General features: G+C 33.0%; 1 protein-coding gene across 1 annotated transcript; it reads right to left on the reverse strand.

Moving 5' to 3' along the window:
* Nucleotides 1–5,373: 5,373 nt before the first annotated feature.
* Nucleotides 5,374–13,836, reverse strand: LOC139873183 (DNA topoisomerase 3-alpha-like). The gene is made up of 23 exons (XM_071861117.1): nt 13,534–13,836; nt 12,739–12,917; nt 12,577–12,649; nt 11,696–11,818; nt 11,474–11,595; nt 11,309–11,381; nt 11,124–11,240; nt 10,951–11,034; nt 10,668–10,847; nt 10,460–10,588; nt 9,620–9,694; nt 9,218–9,307; nt 9,000–9,101; nt 8,884–8,918; nt 8,577–8,706; nt 8,099–8,251; nt 7,825–7,855; nt 7,558–7,644; nt 7,366–7,437; nt 7,151–7,228; nt 6,299–6,472; nt 5,815–5,935; nt 5,374–5,626 (listed from the first exon to the last, which is right to left on the reverse strand). The coding sequence occupies exons 1-23, from the start codon at nt 13,834–13,836 to the stop codon at nt 5,374–5,376; spliced, it is 2,784 nt and encodes a 927-aa protein (XP_071717218.1).
* Nucleotides 13,837–15,247: the final 1,411 nt, after the last annotated feature.

A 15,247-nucleotide genomic window follows, 5' to 3' on the forward strand; every position in this document is an offset into this window, starting at 1 on the left:
TATCATATAGATATAGAACATGTGTTTAGTTGATTTTAAAAGTCAAGTTAGAAGGATTAACTTTTGTTTGCGAACAAGTTTAGAATTAACTAAACTATGTTCTAGTGATTACAAGTTTAAACCTTCGAATAAGATAGCTTTATATGTATGAATCGAATGATGTTATGAACATCATTACTACCTTAAGTTCCTTGGATGAACCTACTGGAAAAGAGAAAAATGGATCTAGCTTCAATGGATCCTTGGATGGCTCAAAGTTCTTGAAGCAAAATCATGACACGAAAACAAGTTCAAGTAAGATCATCACTTGAAATAAGATTGTTATAGTTATAGAAATTGAACCAAAGTTTGAATATGATTATTACCTCAAGAAATCTTTGTTTCTTACAGTAGGTTATCATTCTAATACAAGGTAATAATCATATTCAAACTTTGGTTCAATTTCTATAACTATAACAATCTTATTTCAAGTGATGATCTTACTTGAACTTGTTTTCGTGTCATGATTTTGCTTCAAGAACTTCGAGCCATCCAAGGATCCATTGAAGCTAGATCCATTTTTCTCTTTTCCAGTAGGTTTATCCAAGGAACTTAAGGTAGTAATGATGTTCATAACATCATTCGATTCATACATATAAAGCTATCTTATTCGAAGGTTTAAACTTGTAATCACTAGAACATAGTTTAGTTAATTCTAAACTTGTTCGCAAACAAAAGTTAATCCTTCTAACTTGACTTTTAAAATCAACTAAACACATGTTCTATATCTATATGATATGCTAACTTAATGATTTAAAACCTGAAAACACGAAAAACACCGTAAAACCGGATTTACGCCGTCGTAGTAACACCGCGGGCTGTTTTGGGTTAGTTAATTAAAAACTATGATAAACTTTGATTTAAAAGTTGTTATTCTGAGAAAATGATTGTTATTATGAACATGAAACTATATCCAAAAATTATGGTTAAACTCAAAGTGGAAGTATGTTTTCTAAAATGGTCATCTAGACGTCGTTCTTTCGACTGAAATGACTACCTTTACAAAAACGACTTGTAACTTATTTTTCCGACTATAAACCTATACTTTTTCTGTTTAGATTCATAAAATAGAGTTCAATATGAAACCATAGCAATTTGATTCACTCAAAACGGATTTAAAATGAAGAAGTTATGGGTAAAACAAGATTGGATAATTTTTCTCATTTTAGCTACGTGAAAATTGGTAACAAATCTATTCCAACCATAACTTAATCAACTTGTATTGTATATTATGTAATCTTGAGATACCATAGACACGTATACAATGTTTCGACCTATCATGTCGACACATCTATATATATTTCGGAACAACCATAGACACTCTATATGTGAATGTTGGAGTTAGCTATACAGGGTTGAGGTTGATTCCAAAATATATATAGTTTGAGTTGTGATCAATACTGAGATACGTATACACTGGGTCGTGGATTGATTCAAGATAATATTTATCGATTTATTTCTGTACATCTAACTGTGGACAACTAGTTATAGGTTACTAACGAGGACAGCTGACTTAATAAACTTAAAACATCAAAATATATTAAAAGTGTTGTAAATATATTTTGAACATACTTTAATATATATGTACATATTGTTATAGGTTCGTGAATCAACAGTGGCCAAGTCTTACTTCCCGACGAAGTAAAAATCTGTGAAAGTGAGTTATAGTCCCACTTTTAAAATCTAATATTTTGGGATGAGAATACATGCAGGTTTTATAAATGATTTACAAAATAGACACAAGTACGTGAAACTACATTCTATGGTTGAATTATCGAAATCGAATATGCCCCTTTTTATTAAGTCTGGTAATCTAAGAATTAGGGAACAGACACCCTAATTGACGCGAATCCTAAAGATAGATCTATTGGGCCTAACAAACCCCATCCAAAGTACCGGATGCTTTAGTACTTCGAAATTTATATCATATCCGAAGGGTGTCCCGGAATGATGGGGATATTCTTATATATGCATCTTGTTATTGTCGGTTACCAGGTGTTCACCATATGAATGATTTTTATCTCTATGTATGGGATGTGTATTGAAATATGAAATCTTGTGGTCTATTGTTACGATTTGATATATATAGGTTAAACCTATAACTCACCAACATTTTTGTTGACGTTTTAAGCATGTTTATTCTCAGGTGATTATTAAGAGCTTCCGCTGTCGCATACTTAAATAAGGACAAGATTTGGAGTCCATGCTTGTATGATATTGTGTAAAAACTGCATTCAAGAAACTTATTTTGTTGTAACATATTTGTATTGTAAACCATTATGTAATGGTCGTGTGTAAACAGGATATTTTAGATTATCATTATTTGATAATCTACGTAAAGCTTTTTAAACCTTTATTGATAAAATAAAGGTTATGGTTTGTTTAAAAATGAATGCAGTCTTTGAAAAACGTCTCATATAGAGGTCAAAACCTCGCAACGAAATCAATTAATATGGAACGTTTTTAATCAATAAGAACGGGACATTTCAATATACATATATATTTTCTTCAGAAGTAATCATGGATTTAATGAGTTAATATGATATTAATCTCATTTGGTTTTCGGTTGGAACTAGAATGAATAATCTTTAAAACTTTAGAGATTACATAATCGCCGCCTAATATTTCTTCAATGAAGATATAAATCAATACTTCAGTACTCCTTGGTATCTATGGTGCATACGACGTTGATGCCCATGGAACAGATTGTGAAGTTGAGGTTTGCGGTGCGGATGTGGTTGTTGTGGATGGTGATACTGGTTATGCTGATGGTGCTGCTGATGCTCGTAGATATTGCACCATATTCTCCAGAGTCACTATTCGAGCACGAAGCTCGTTGACTTCTTCTATTATACCAGTATGATTGTCGGTTCGGACGAGAGGGCGAATAAGATCCAGAATTTGAGATAGTATATAATCATGACAGGATACTCTGGAAATGAGAGAGAAAATGGTATTACGGACAGGTTCGCAGGTAAGTGATTCAGGTTCTTCGTCAAGAGGAAAATGTGGTGGAAGGAAGGGATCACCTTCTTCTTGTCTCCAATGATTTAGTAGACTACGAACACATCCTCAATTCATCCAGAACAGATGATGGCTAATTGGTTGCTCCATTCCGGTCACACTACTTTTGGAGCTCGAGTGGAACTCCATATCGGAATCCGAGGGACTTGAACTATTAGCGAGTTCCATTTCGTAAGATTGAATAAAGGATTTTTCGATATGAAATGATTTCTGGCTATCGGATGGTATTCTAATTACATAGAATATCTATATATATAGAACAAAGGATTTCGTAGATTACGGAGGGATTTACGGAATATGTCAGGCAAGTTTACAGTAACAGATACGCTAAGATATGAATTTTGTCTATACACTATTCATGCAATTAATTCAGTAAGATGTGTCTAGACTAAGAATGATAAGTAGGTAATTTCCTACGGATGATAAGTAGATGATTTCCGACTAGAAATGATAAGCAGAACTTTTGACATGCAGACACGGTCGAAGTCCAGACTCACTAATGCATCCTAACAATTATCAGTTAGACACACTAATGCAAGACCTGGTTCGCTAAGACCACCGCTATGATACCAACTGAAATGCCCCGTTCATATCGATTATAAACGTTACATAATAATTGATTTTATTGCGAGGTATTTGACCTCTATATGATACATTTTACAAACATTGCATTCGTTTTTAAAAGATAAACTTTCATTACATCGAAAGTTGACAGGCATGCATACCATTTCGTAATATATCAAATTATCAATGACTTAATAATAATCTTGATGAACTCAACAACTCGAATGCAACGTCTTTTGAAATATGTCATGAATGACTCCAAGTAATATCTCTAAAATGAGTAAATGCACAGCGGAAGATTTCTTTAATACCTTTCTCGTGTACGAAACCATTTTTCATAAATCTTAGTAACCGTACACATATCTCGTGTACAAAATATCATACACATAACCTGTGTATAAAAATCATTCTCTCGATATATAACATTCACTTTGCTTTCTTTGCTTGACTTGGTAACCGACCTTAACATATAATGCGCATCAATAATATCCCCAAAATAAACAAGACTTTCAGTCTGTAATAAATATATAAACCTCGAAGTACTAAACACCACGCCCACTAGCTCTTCCGTCTAGTGAACATTCTGGGTGGGGGTGTTAAACCCGGTAGCTACCTTTAGGATTCGCGTGAATTAGGGGCCATACCCGTTTCCTAATTCTTAGGTTACCAAGCTATAATAATCAAGGGGAAATATTCACGGTTTCAAGGTTTCCTCCCGGACAGCGATGGGGGCGGGGTTTATCGCTGCATCGGCATAGTCGAAACGGGAGATGATCGGAATCGGGTGGTTAGAGTCCCCCTCGGATGATCCCAATCGCTGTTAAAAAAAAAAGATAATAGTTAAATTTTATATATTTCATTATGAATTATGATATCCGTTTTTAATGAATTTAAAGCTATAACAATACCATTTTTTAGGTATAATTTTATTAACTTAATTTTAACATATAAACCTCTATACATACAAAATACGGAGTAATCAATATAACTAAGTTATAATATAAGAATAGTTTAGGGGGTAATGTACATATTGCTAGTGGATACATTGAAAGATGAATCACATTTGATGCAAACATATATATAATTTCTATTAAAATCCTATAACGATGATATCATTATTAAGTTAATTTCTTTGTTAGAAAAAAAAATCAAAAAACAAAAGAAAAAAATCTAAGTATAGTGGGTGATATCATTAATCTAAATATTTTTAATTTAAAATTAAATCTTATTTATTAATTATTATTATTAAATTTTATTAGTAATTATTTTCATTATTAAAATTAAATAATTTTGAATTATTTTAATTAATTATTTTGAATTGAGTACGAAAAAGTATAAAAGCTAAACAAAAGGAAACCAATTCTAAATTTATATTTTAATTTACACTTTTAAAATAAAATGACAACCAATATTATCTCTTATGATTGAATGTGGATTGTTTGATATGCATTTTAGGTGTTTAATGAAATGTTCAACTGACGAGTTTCTTAGTCGGACTATGTGGTTTCACGGGTCATTAAACTAAATGACTTTAGCATTTAAGTTCACTTAATACCTAAAACATATCATTAAACTATTTCGTTTAACTAACCTGTGATTCCACTAGTCATTTCACTATTTCATTATAAAAGTTTAATATGCACCAAATTTGATTTGTAGAAACCCTTACATACTAAACCATCCCTGTAAGATATTCATACAGCCAAAACCGAGCCATGAGGTTTATGTTGTGCAATAGAAAATATCTCAGTTTCGCACACCACGATTTGGGCAGACATTTGCAAAATGTGATGGATCACCACAAATAAAGCAGCTTCGGCCTGAAACAGGGTCACCTGTGGCTGATACAAATCTCACATCACTGCCATTTGCTCCACCTCGACCGCCGCCACGACCACCACCACGACCACCCCTCCTGCTGGTAGTTGTAGATGAACTGCTGCCATTGTTGGAGTAGTGGCCCCCACCTCTTGTAGCGGGGACACTATCTTCCCAACATCTGCACGAAATGCAAACACATTGTCTTATTGAATCACAAGCAAAGCAATTAACTTTTGATACAGGTGACAATAGCGACCCATTGGCACAGGCCAACACAAGTCAAATTGGTTGAACGGGTTAAAAATACGCCCAAATATCAAATGGGTTAAAGTTTCTGCCTTTTCAAAAAGATGGTAGAGTACTTACACAAAGAACTTGCAACCCTGTGTCTGGCAAGAGTAGAATTTTCTTCCCCTATTACTCTCGGTGTTGGCAGTTTTTAAGAGGCATGTTGAACCACAATTAGGGCAAGGAATTGGTGAATCGCCTGCATAAATAGAAAAGTAATTAATACATCCAACGTTGATAATTCATGTTTGAAGTGTCTTAAATAGGTGATAAATGTGAGCATAAACAATGATTACTGAAATGTGTTTATACTGAAATGTGTTTAATAAGTAATGAAGGACGCATAGGTATGCTTTTTATAAAGATGGAAAAAATGAAGCCGGGTTATTTTATTTTTATGTTAATTCTAAAGTAATGTACTAATACAACATTGAAGATAACTTTGTGGACTTTCAACAAAACACTGACCATGCATAGATAAATGGGTCATAATTGTCAATTAACATGTTCCCAAATTGTCTGCAGCAGCAAAAAACAAAGGTCAACTATAAATGGTAAATACCATTTTCAGAGTTGACTCGCTGAGATCGCTGCGATCGAGCACTACGGTTTTGAGAAGTTAGTGAATAACAATCACTTGAAGCATGTCCTGTTTGGTGACAGAAACTGCAAGTGGCATCCGACTGGTTATTCGGTGTAGTGCTTCTAGAAGGCACAGTGGTTCCTCTTCCCCTCGCTGAAAAAAAATAGATTTCAGTATGGGAAATATATGTAAATCAAACTGTAAGATAAAAGTTTGTAATATAAGCAAGGTTGAAAAAGACGCGAGACGGGGCCGAAACGGTAGCGACCTCAAAACGTCGCAACTGAAAAAACGGGGCCGAGACGGGGTCGAAACGGATGTTGACTAATGTTGACTTTTATATATATAAATATATATTTACACATATTATAGAGCTAAAAAATATTCGTCGACGAGTTTGTACCTATAATTGCTATTAGCGTTAATATAATACAAAATGGAATACTAAACTAAGTCAATTTTGATTAATTTGACCGACTTATGACTAATTTTAATAGAATTTCTGACTTTTGATCGTCGTTGACCCAATTTTTTCTGCATTTGACCTGACTTTTGACCGTTGACCAGCTTATAAGAAAACGGGACGGGGTCGAAACGGTTTAGTCACCAAAACGCCGCAACGGGCGTCGAAACGGACGCAACGGACGCCGTTTACAACAGTGAATATAAGTATTTCTTTAAGTACCCTGCAGCTGATTATTTTGAGATTCATTTCTAGAAGGTACACTGGCTCCTCGTCCTCTAGCTGAAATAAAATATGTACAAGTGTACAACCGGAGTCAGATATCTAATTTTGTAGCCCGCCTTTTATTAAGTTTGATTTTGTGATACCTGGTGCGCTTGAAAAGTTGCGATATCCAGAGCCAGACATAAGCTCTATCATAACATCATCACATCCGCCAACACAACCTAAAGCAAAAGTTTATCTTATAATTGTATGTTTAATGTTTAATAATGGTTATATGTTAGAAACTGATTGGTTATTTCAATCAAATTTGGGTTTAAATACATCATAGAGATAAATTTAAGATAAAATAAATGCAAACCTAAGTGATTGACATTGAAGTTTGGAGGTATTTCCAGTCGGCGAAATGTAAACTGAATCTTAAAAGTTGGTCCTGTAAAACAATCTATCATTATAAAATCTACAAATAGATTAATCAAACAAAAAAGATAAATGTTTTTAAATAAACGTCACGTGATAACAGCGTCACTAGATCAAGGGATAATAGTGAAACCTGGAGTGCAAGTACTACAAACAGTTGGGGTAACCACCGCTTCTGATATGGATCCAGGAAGCCAGATAACATTTCGGCACTGCACGAGTGTCATAATTAAACGTTTTTGCCATTATGTACAGTAACTTATAAGGATGATTTAATGGGCCAGGTTAACATGTACAAGAGAAATAGGATATGCTTTATGTAAAACTAGTAAGATTATTATATTTGTACATGTCGTAAACATTTAATATATATCAAGAAGCTAAATACTTTCCTGTGGATAAGCTGCGCAACCAATCATGAACTTTCCATCCTGTAAGTTAGGGAAAATCATAGGCTACATTAACAATGAAAGTTGATTTGATATATAGGTATATACGAAAAGATGCATTCACTATATGCATGCATATATAATCTATCTCTCTATATGTGCCTCTATTTATGTACATAAAAGCACCAATTAATCTCCAATCATGCACTAAAATAGGAGAAATGATCATTTTCATTTTATTGATTATACAAGATTAGAAAAGTAAATAAATAATAAAAAAATTACCGGTCTCTTTCTTAGAACCATATCTGAGTCATGGCAGGCATCACATCTCCGCACAAGCTGTCCAAAGTTATGTAGCTCATCACCACCAGTTCTATTTGTTCTGTCAAAGAAAATTTCCAAGGCTTGGAAAAGTTTGACTTTATTTGACCTGGCCTGCAAAGTATATTAGTTCAAGTCAACTATTTAACATAATATGTGCACAAGTGTATAGCATTTGTGCCGTATATTTGATAACATATATATATATATATATATATATATATATATATATATATATATATATATGAACATAGGAAAGACTCATTACAATATTAAAAAGTTAGTTACTTTAAGTGTCACCAAACTAATTATGAAGTGTACATCAGTACATGTATCATACTGTAGAAACTGATATGGTATCATACTGGTCATAGATGTATAGAGATTAAACAATATAAAGATAGAATTTTTTTTAAAAGTAAGGACAATAACTGCTTACATCTAAGAAACAAGCCTTCATTTGTTGTAAGCAAGTTGCAAGAACATCATCTTTCCTCTTGTTGCCAACACTAACTGCTTTCATGTCCTCTTCCATCATACTACGCAGATACGGCTTCCAAAGTTCATACCTGTGAGTGTCAAAAAATACATTGATAAAACTTATGCATCTCAACATAGTTTCTAGGATTCCAATTTTAACAAGTATAATAATTAATTGTCATATTTCAGAAGACAAGGATATATGTCATGACATAAAAAATGATAAAAAAAAATAAATAAATTATAAATAGTTCTGCCTTACTCACCCCATATCGTCATATCCCATAACCAATGCCTCCCCCTGTGATCCATTCAGATTTGTAACTATAATTAGTAACAAATAGTAGAAAAAACAATTAGTTGGTTTAGATAGAAGAAATACAAGATTAGTTGGTTTGAAATGTGAGGCCTCTTTAGTAGCGTAAAACCGATCTGTCAGCTTTTTGATATGATCATGCATTGTAGCATCTGTACCAATGCCTGCCTAATAAAATTACAAAACGAAGATGTTGAGACAAGTGGAGTTTCTCTTACAACAATTATTATTAGTATTGTTTATGTTAAAATATTAAAACAGAACCAAATACTAAAGTTCCTTACCTTGTCCATACGATCTAAAAGATCCGATTCACTTAAAAGAGGTGGTGGTCTTGTAACCCCTGAGTCAAGAGTCATTGATGTTGGAGTGAACTGCAACATTTTCAGGCAAACTTAAAACAAAACAAAAAAAAAAAAAAAAAAGTAACGGCTTCCATTTGAAAATTAATGAAATCAATTGACACCCTAAAAATATACTTACTTCACGAAAGTTGATAACTGATGTACAAATTACTTTCGTTCACCAATTCACAACGATTATTATACAAAATTTTTGTTAAGCATTTTGGGAAGTAGTTTATAAGTTTAGTCATCGCAGGATACTTTATGATACAAATAAATTGCAATGATGAAAACTTAATTAATAGTTATGGTAGTAAGAATAACATGTGTTCCAATACAAACCTGCTGTCCAAATGTGTAGCTTGGGATTAGTGATCCACCCCATGATTCGAATCGATAGACCTCCAAATAATTTTTCTGTACAATATGTCAACATACCACCGTTAACCATTATACTAAATATTAAATAAGAAAAAAGCTAACAAAAGAGAAACTTCATATGAGCATATAAATAGCAGCCACTGTAATAAAAGTCGGCTGACACGTCGGTTTGAGGACTAGCCCATCCTGACTTGCCCAAAAAAACCTTAAAAGTTGGTCAAGGCTAAAAATTCGGGTCAAAGTCGAAGTTAGGTCAAAAAATTCATATTTTTTAAGATCACATTTTGTGCCATATATCTATTTTTAACATTTTTATGTTTTATGTTTGATATATTTATGTTTAATTTATTCATTACTATAAGTCAATGTTGGTCAACGCCCAACGTGTCCCCGTCTCGTCCCTACCAACTCGTCCCCGACTTGCGACTTTTAGAACCTTGATAGCATCATATTTAGGAGATACATAACATACACACTTCTAAGTTCTAATACACGGTATCATGGAGTATTATACATATTTGTACTGTAAGACAAAGTGGGATAAAAAAATTGCAATATGAGATTAACTAGGACCGACTACAGACAGAAACAATCAACAGTTCATTCCTTAAAAATAGAAATCAACACACTACAGAAAACTAACAAGCATGCCTTTCTAAAATGTCACAACCAAAGTTTTATGACATCAAAGGTATGTGCAAAATAGCAATTAAAAGGTTGCTGTAAAAGAATTATATCACAAAATCCAAATAACATGAGTGCATTTTGCTTATAATTCGAATGGTTAAAGCTTAAACTCACAGCAAGTATGGTCCTTCCCAATGCTGAAAACATCTCACCGGCAATGTCTATTTCAACTGTAGTTTCAGCTCCAACAGCAGGTTGTGAAACACATGCCAGATAATGACGAACAACCAACTCATACAGCTTCTGTACCAAATTCACGTTAAAATCTACTAAGAAACTCAAACCACATTTACTAAGAAGATTATTATAGTAATAAACTTACTCGATGATCCTCACTCCATCCAGATTCTCCTGGCGAAAACTTAGTTGGGTGGATCGGAGGATGGGCTTTGTCATCATGCCCACCGCTACTTGGGTTCCTCCATAGTCCAGATGAAGGATCCAACAGCCTTTGTGCATATGGGCCCCACACAGGATGCCCCTGTTGTTCTTGTACAAGTATCTAAAACCATCCAAAAAAACTGAATTATGATATAACACCAGAAAACAAAAGAATAGACTATGGTGTATTTTGTTTATGTACAAGAAAAATGACAGGTACCCACACACAAGTCAGTCCGTGTTGAGAAGGAATCAGTCTCTGTACGAGGATAACTTATGAAACCAGATTGATACAGGTCTTCTGCAATCTATGGATAAATTAAGCGGGCAAATTATATATAAGCAAAAGTTTAATTTCTATAAAACCAACTTAAGTTTTATTTTCGCATAAATTTACCTTCATGGTTTGTTCAGAACTCATCCTGAAATAGCGTGAAGCTCGTTTTTCTAGCTCAATAGTGTTTAAAGGGTGAGGAGGGTATTTGAGCCTCTCCTGTTGTCTAACTTTTGTGACCTGAACATGAAAAAATTTATTTATTAATCTGAGTATTTCAGGAAACTGGTTATATATTCGAGGCTTACAGTTGCAATGGGTTCTTGGACACACATCTCATAAAGTAATACTGCACAGGTGTAATCAAATAAATGCCCACGCCTGCAACATAGATACTAAATGAGCTAATTCACTCAACCAACAAGTTTAGAAAGAAAACACGATTAGGTGGAAATAAGTTGTTTAAAGTTTACATCCAATTAAAGTTTGCAGTGCCTTCGTCAGTTGTATGTGAACACTGTATCTTCCAAAATTCTTCAGGTTCGTGAGCCAATATCTCCCAATAACGTTCAACAACAAATCCCAATGTGGGAAACTGAAACGAACGATAATCACAAATATATAATCATTTCATTGTCTAATGAGATAATGTGCATTAGGCTTTCTTAAACTTCTTTTGTTAAACAGCCTTATACCTGGCAAGGACCATAGCTTAAGACAAGATTTCTACCGTCTGTAGAAAAATTGAAAACAAAGGCATCTTTCAGTAGCATTGTCTGAAATCTTGTGAAGGATGCACCGATTCGAAGATCTATTTCCTGCAAATGCCACCACATAGTCCGATAATCTAACAAGTAGATGCCAAATTTAATTATTTTATGTTTATCTCAAAACATAAAAGAAAATGAAACAAATGAGACCCGCAAGTCAATAGTCAGCCAGAAGAGTCTTTTTAGTGCATAAAACCTCATATATCATTTTATCCAAAAAATTAATTCGTTATACATATAGTCAGTGTTGTAAGCGGCCATCTCGGCAGACTAGTCGGTTTGGTGACTAACCCGTCCCGTTTTGCCCAAAACATCTAATAAGTCGGTCAAAGTTAAAAACTCTGTCTGAGTCGGGTTTAAGTCTGCCAAACTCTGTCAATATCAAGGTTGGTCAAAGTTAGGTCAAATTTATAATAATTTTTATACTCAAAATGTGTGAGGTATACCTATGTTTGAAGAATATATGTTTAATAAAAGTCAACATTAGTCAAAGTCCGACTAATCCCCGACTCGTCTCCGTTTAGCGACTTTTCCAACCTTGCATATAATACAACTTTTACAATCATATTTTATCAACCTCTATAACCATTTATAACGAATTACAAAAGCATTCCACAAACGATGTTTCAGATCATCTGACCCATATTCATCTTAACCCATTTCGACCACCCATTTCCCAACTTACCCTACCCACCCATTTTGCCACCTACCACTTACAACTATGAACAAAAATAGCAGAAAGTGAAGTGTTTATAATAGAGAGATAAACAGATAGAATCATAGACCAATTAGGTGACAGTACTCACTTGCCTAACATCTACAGCATCAGAAAATAATTGATTAGGCCGCACAAGCTGTTGCACAGCTTGATGAATTTCCCTGGCCAATAAAAAAATGTTGTAAATTATTTGGCGTTAACTAAAATTAAAATACACAAATATATAAAAACGAACATCTGAACATCATACCGATCAATTAAAGAAGAGAAACGAGCCCTCCAAATATTGAGATGAGAATTCACACTTGAACAAACTTCCACAACTTCAAATGCAATGTTCTCTCCTTCTCGATCACAATCGAGCCACAAAACAAGCCATTGGCATTTTCGAGCTTCCTCCTCTAAGGTCCTTTTGATATCTACCTTGTCCTTGATTACATACACCGTAGCCAAATTCACAGGTAATAATTGAACTCAATACATATTAACAGGCAACAAACTAAAAAAAAAAAAAAAAAAAACAACTGTTGGTGATTATTTTAGTGTCATCTAACAATAATTTTAGTTAATTGGGATTTACTTGAATGCAAGAGTTAACTAGTTATACTTAACAACGGGTTCGGAGAGTTTGCTAACAATTGCCGCGCAAATTGAGGGGATCAAGGGGGCTGCCCTTGCGGGGTCCAAGGGGCAGCGCAAAAACACATACAGAAGCACACAGATTCTCTCATACGTGATTTTGATTTTTTCTTGCCTGGAAACAAAATCGTTTTTGTCTCATCCCAATTAGGATTTCGTGTAAACCCGAGGCTTGTGAGGGGCAAAATACTTAATTAGGAAAGTGTTTCACGATTCAGGAACCAATCTAGATTGTCTGTTTTCATACCCGTTTTCTTACAGCAACATCCAAATGAAACATATTCTACCATTAACATATTACAGTATCCTTTTCATAAGCATAAGCATAAATATAAAAAAAAAAAAATAGTAATTAACTAAAATAACTCCAAAATGAACACAAATTCAAAGTAATGTAGATACATACCTCTGGTACATGTTTTTGAATTGGCGCTTGAAACAGATCAACTGGATCACACGAGTGCCACTTTCGATACCGGCCATCGAATTCGATCTCCATTAAATGTCCGGTGACAGATGTAAACATCATTTGACATTGTTGACCTTGAATCGTGTAATTGAATTCGAATATTTTATTGTAACGTGATCTTCCTTCTCGCATTCTTAAACCCTGGTTTCGTGATAGTATTCCTGATACTGTTTTTGCTACTGATGGCTTCTCTGCAACGTTTAGTACCTTGATTGCTCTCCCTCCGCCACCTGCCGCCATTTCTGACCGGAAGTTGAATTCGATTGAATTTTGAATTTCTTAAAACGATTTTTGGGGTTCTAAACCCTAGTGTATTCCCGCCCTTTATTTAATGGATTTATCTAAATTTAATCTAAATTCTAAATATTTCACTTTTATAAATATTATATATAATATAATATATAATATATAATATTATAATATATATATATATATATTTATAAATCTTCTATCTATCTATATAGTCATATAAAGCTATAAAATGAGAATGTTATCATTAAACTAATTACCTTTTAAATTTTTACAATGATGATGTTATAATTATATATTAATTTAATTAAAAAAATAATACGAAAACTTTTATAAAATAAAATACTAATCTCTTCTAAATTGTACTTTTAGTTTTTTAAAAAACATTTATTATTACTAATAATTATTATTATTATTAAAAATAAAAATACTCAAATTTGAACTAACTTTATTATTATTATTTACTTTTAATATAATAATTATAATTATAATTATTATATTATTAATATTCAAATATGAATTTTTTTTACGAAATTAATTACGTTACATATGTATACGAAAATACATGTCTCTATATATTTGTAAAAACAACGACAAGTTTGTTAGTCAAACAGGTCATTAAAATAAATGACTTTAGCATTTACATTCACTTAATACATAAAACATGTCACTAAATTGTTTCATTTAAGCAAACCCGTAATTTCACAGGTCATTTCACTAGTAATAAAATAAAGTTACTTTTATGCATTGACATTTTGCATTCAAGATAAAAAAGATACGTAAAAATTAATATGAGACGGATGGAGTCATATATAATTTGTTTTTTTAACAAAAAAATATAATATTTAATATCAATTATTGACTGTATTAATCTTCTTCTTAAATATAAAAGGGAAGTAATAATGATGTGATATGTAGTATTTTTTCTAAAAGTTAAATATTTATAAGTTCACACTTATGATTTTCAATCATTAATTTAATGATAGTCTCACTTCACTTGCCTCTTTTCCGGTCGTCTCAACTTTTGAAATAGAGCTAGTCTATTCGTTATTGGAGACATTGGCGAAAATACATGCGGTGTAACGACTCGACTTTTTCGACTTGCTTTCGTGCCTTGTATTTTTGCGAAACTGCGTGTTTGTGCGTACTATGTTACTTTATACTCTGGAAACTTGTTATACGTGATTTACTTCCAATTATATGTTAAAACGTGTCTTAGAGTACGTAGGATACTTAACTTGTTCACCGGAAGCCTTTATAACCGTTAGTGTTACTTGACGTTTCGAATAAACTGCGGACTGCGCACACGTTTGACTTTTGTCGTAACCGGAATATTATGACTGCGAAATATTAATTATTATTTTATAATAATAATTACCTGGGTTTTTGGATGCTTAATTAC

This window comes from Rutidosis leptorrhynchoides, chromosome 10, assembly GCF_046630445.1.
Source record: "Rutidosis leptorrhynchoides isolate AG116_Rl617_1_P2 chromosome 10, CSIRO_AGI_Rlap_v1, whole genome shotgun sequence".
Taxonomy (NCBI): domain Eukaryota; kingdom Viridiplantae; phylum Streptophyta; class Magnoliopsida; order Asterales; family Asteraceae; genus Rutidosis; species Rutidosis leptorrhynchoides.

Excerpts from the sequence above, each read along its gene's own strand:
- LOC139873183 (XM_071861117.1), bottom strand. The coding sequence starts at position 13,836 with ATGGCGGCAGGTGGCGGAGGGAGAGCAATCAAGGTACTAAACGTTGCA. Across the intron at positions 12,650-12,738 it reads TTCTCTTCTTTAATTGATCG|GGAAATTCATCAAGCTGTGC; the intron begins GTATGATGTTCA and ends TTTATTGGCCAG. Across the intron at positions 7,229-7,365 it reads CTTCAATGTCAATCACTTAG|GTTGTGTTGGCGGATGTGAT; the intron begins GTTTGCATTTAT and ends CTTTTGCTTTAG.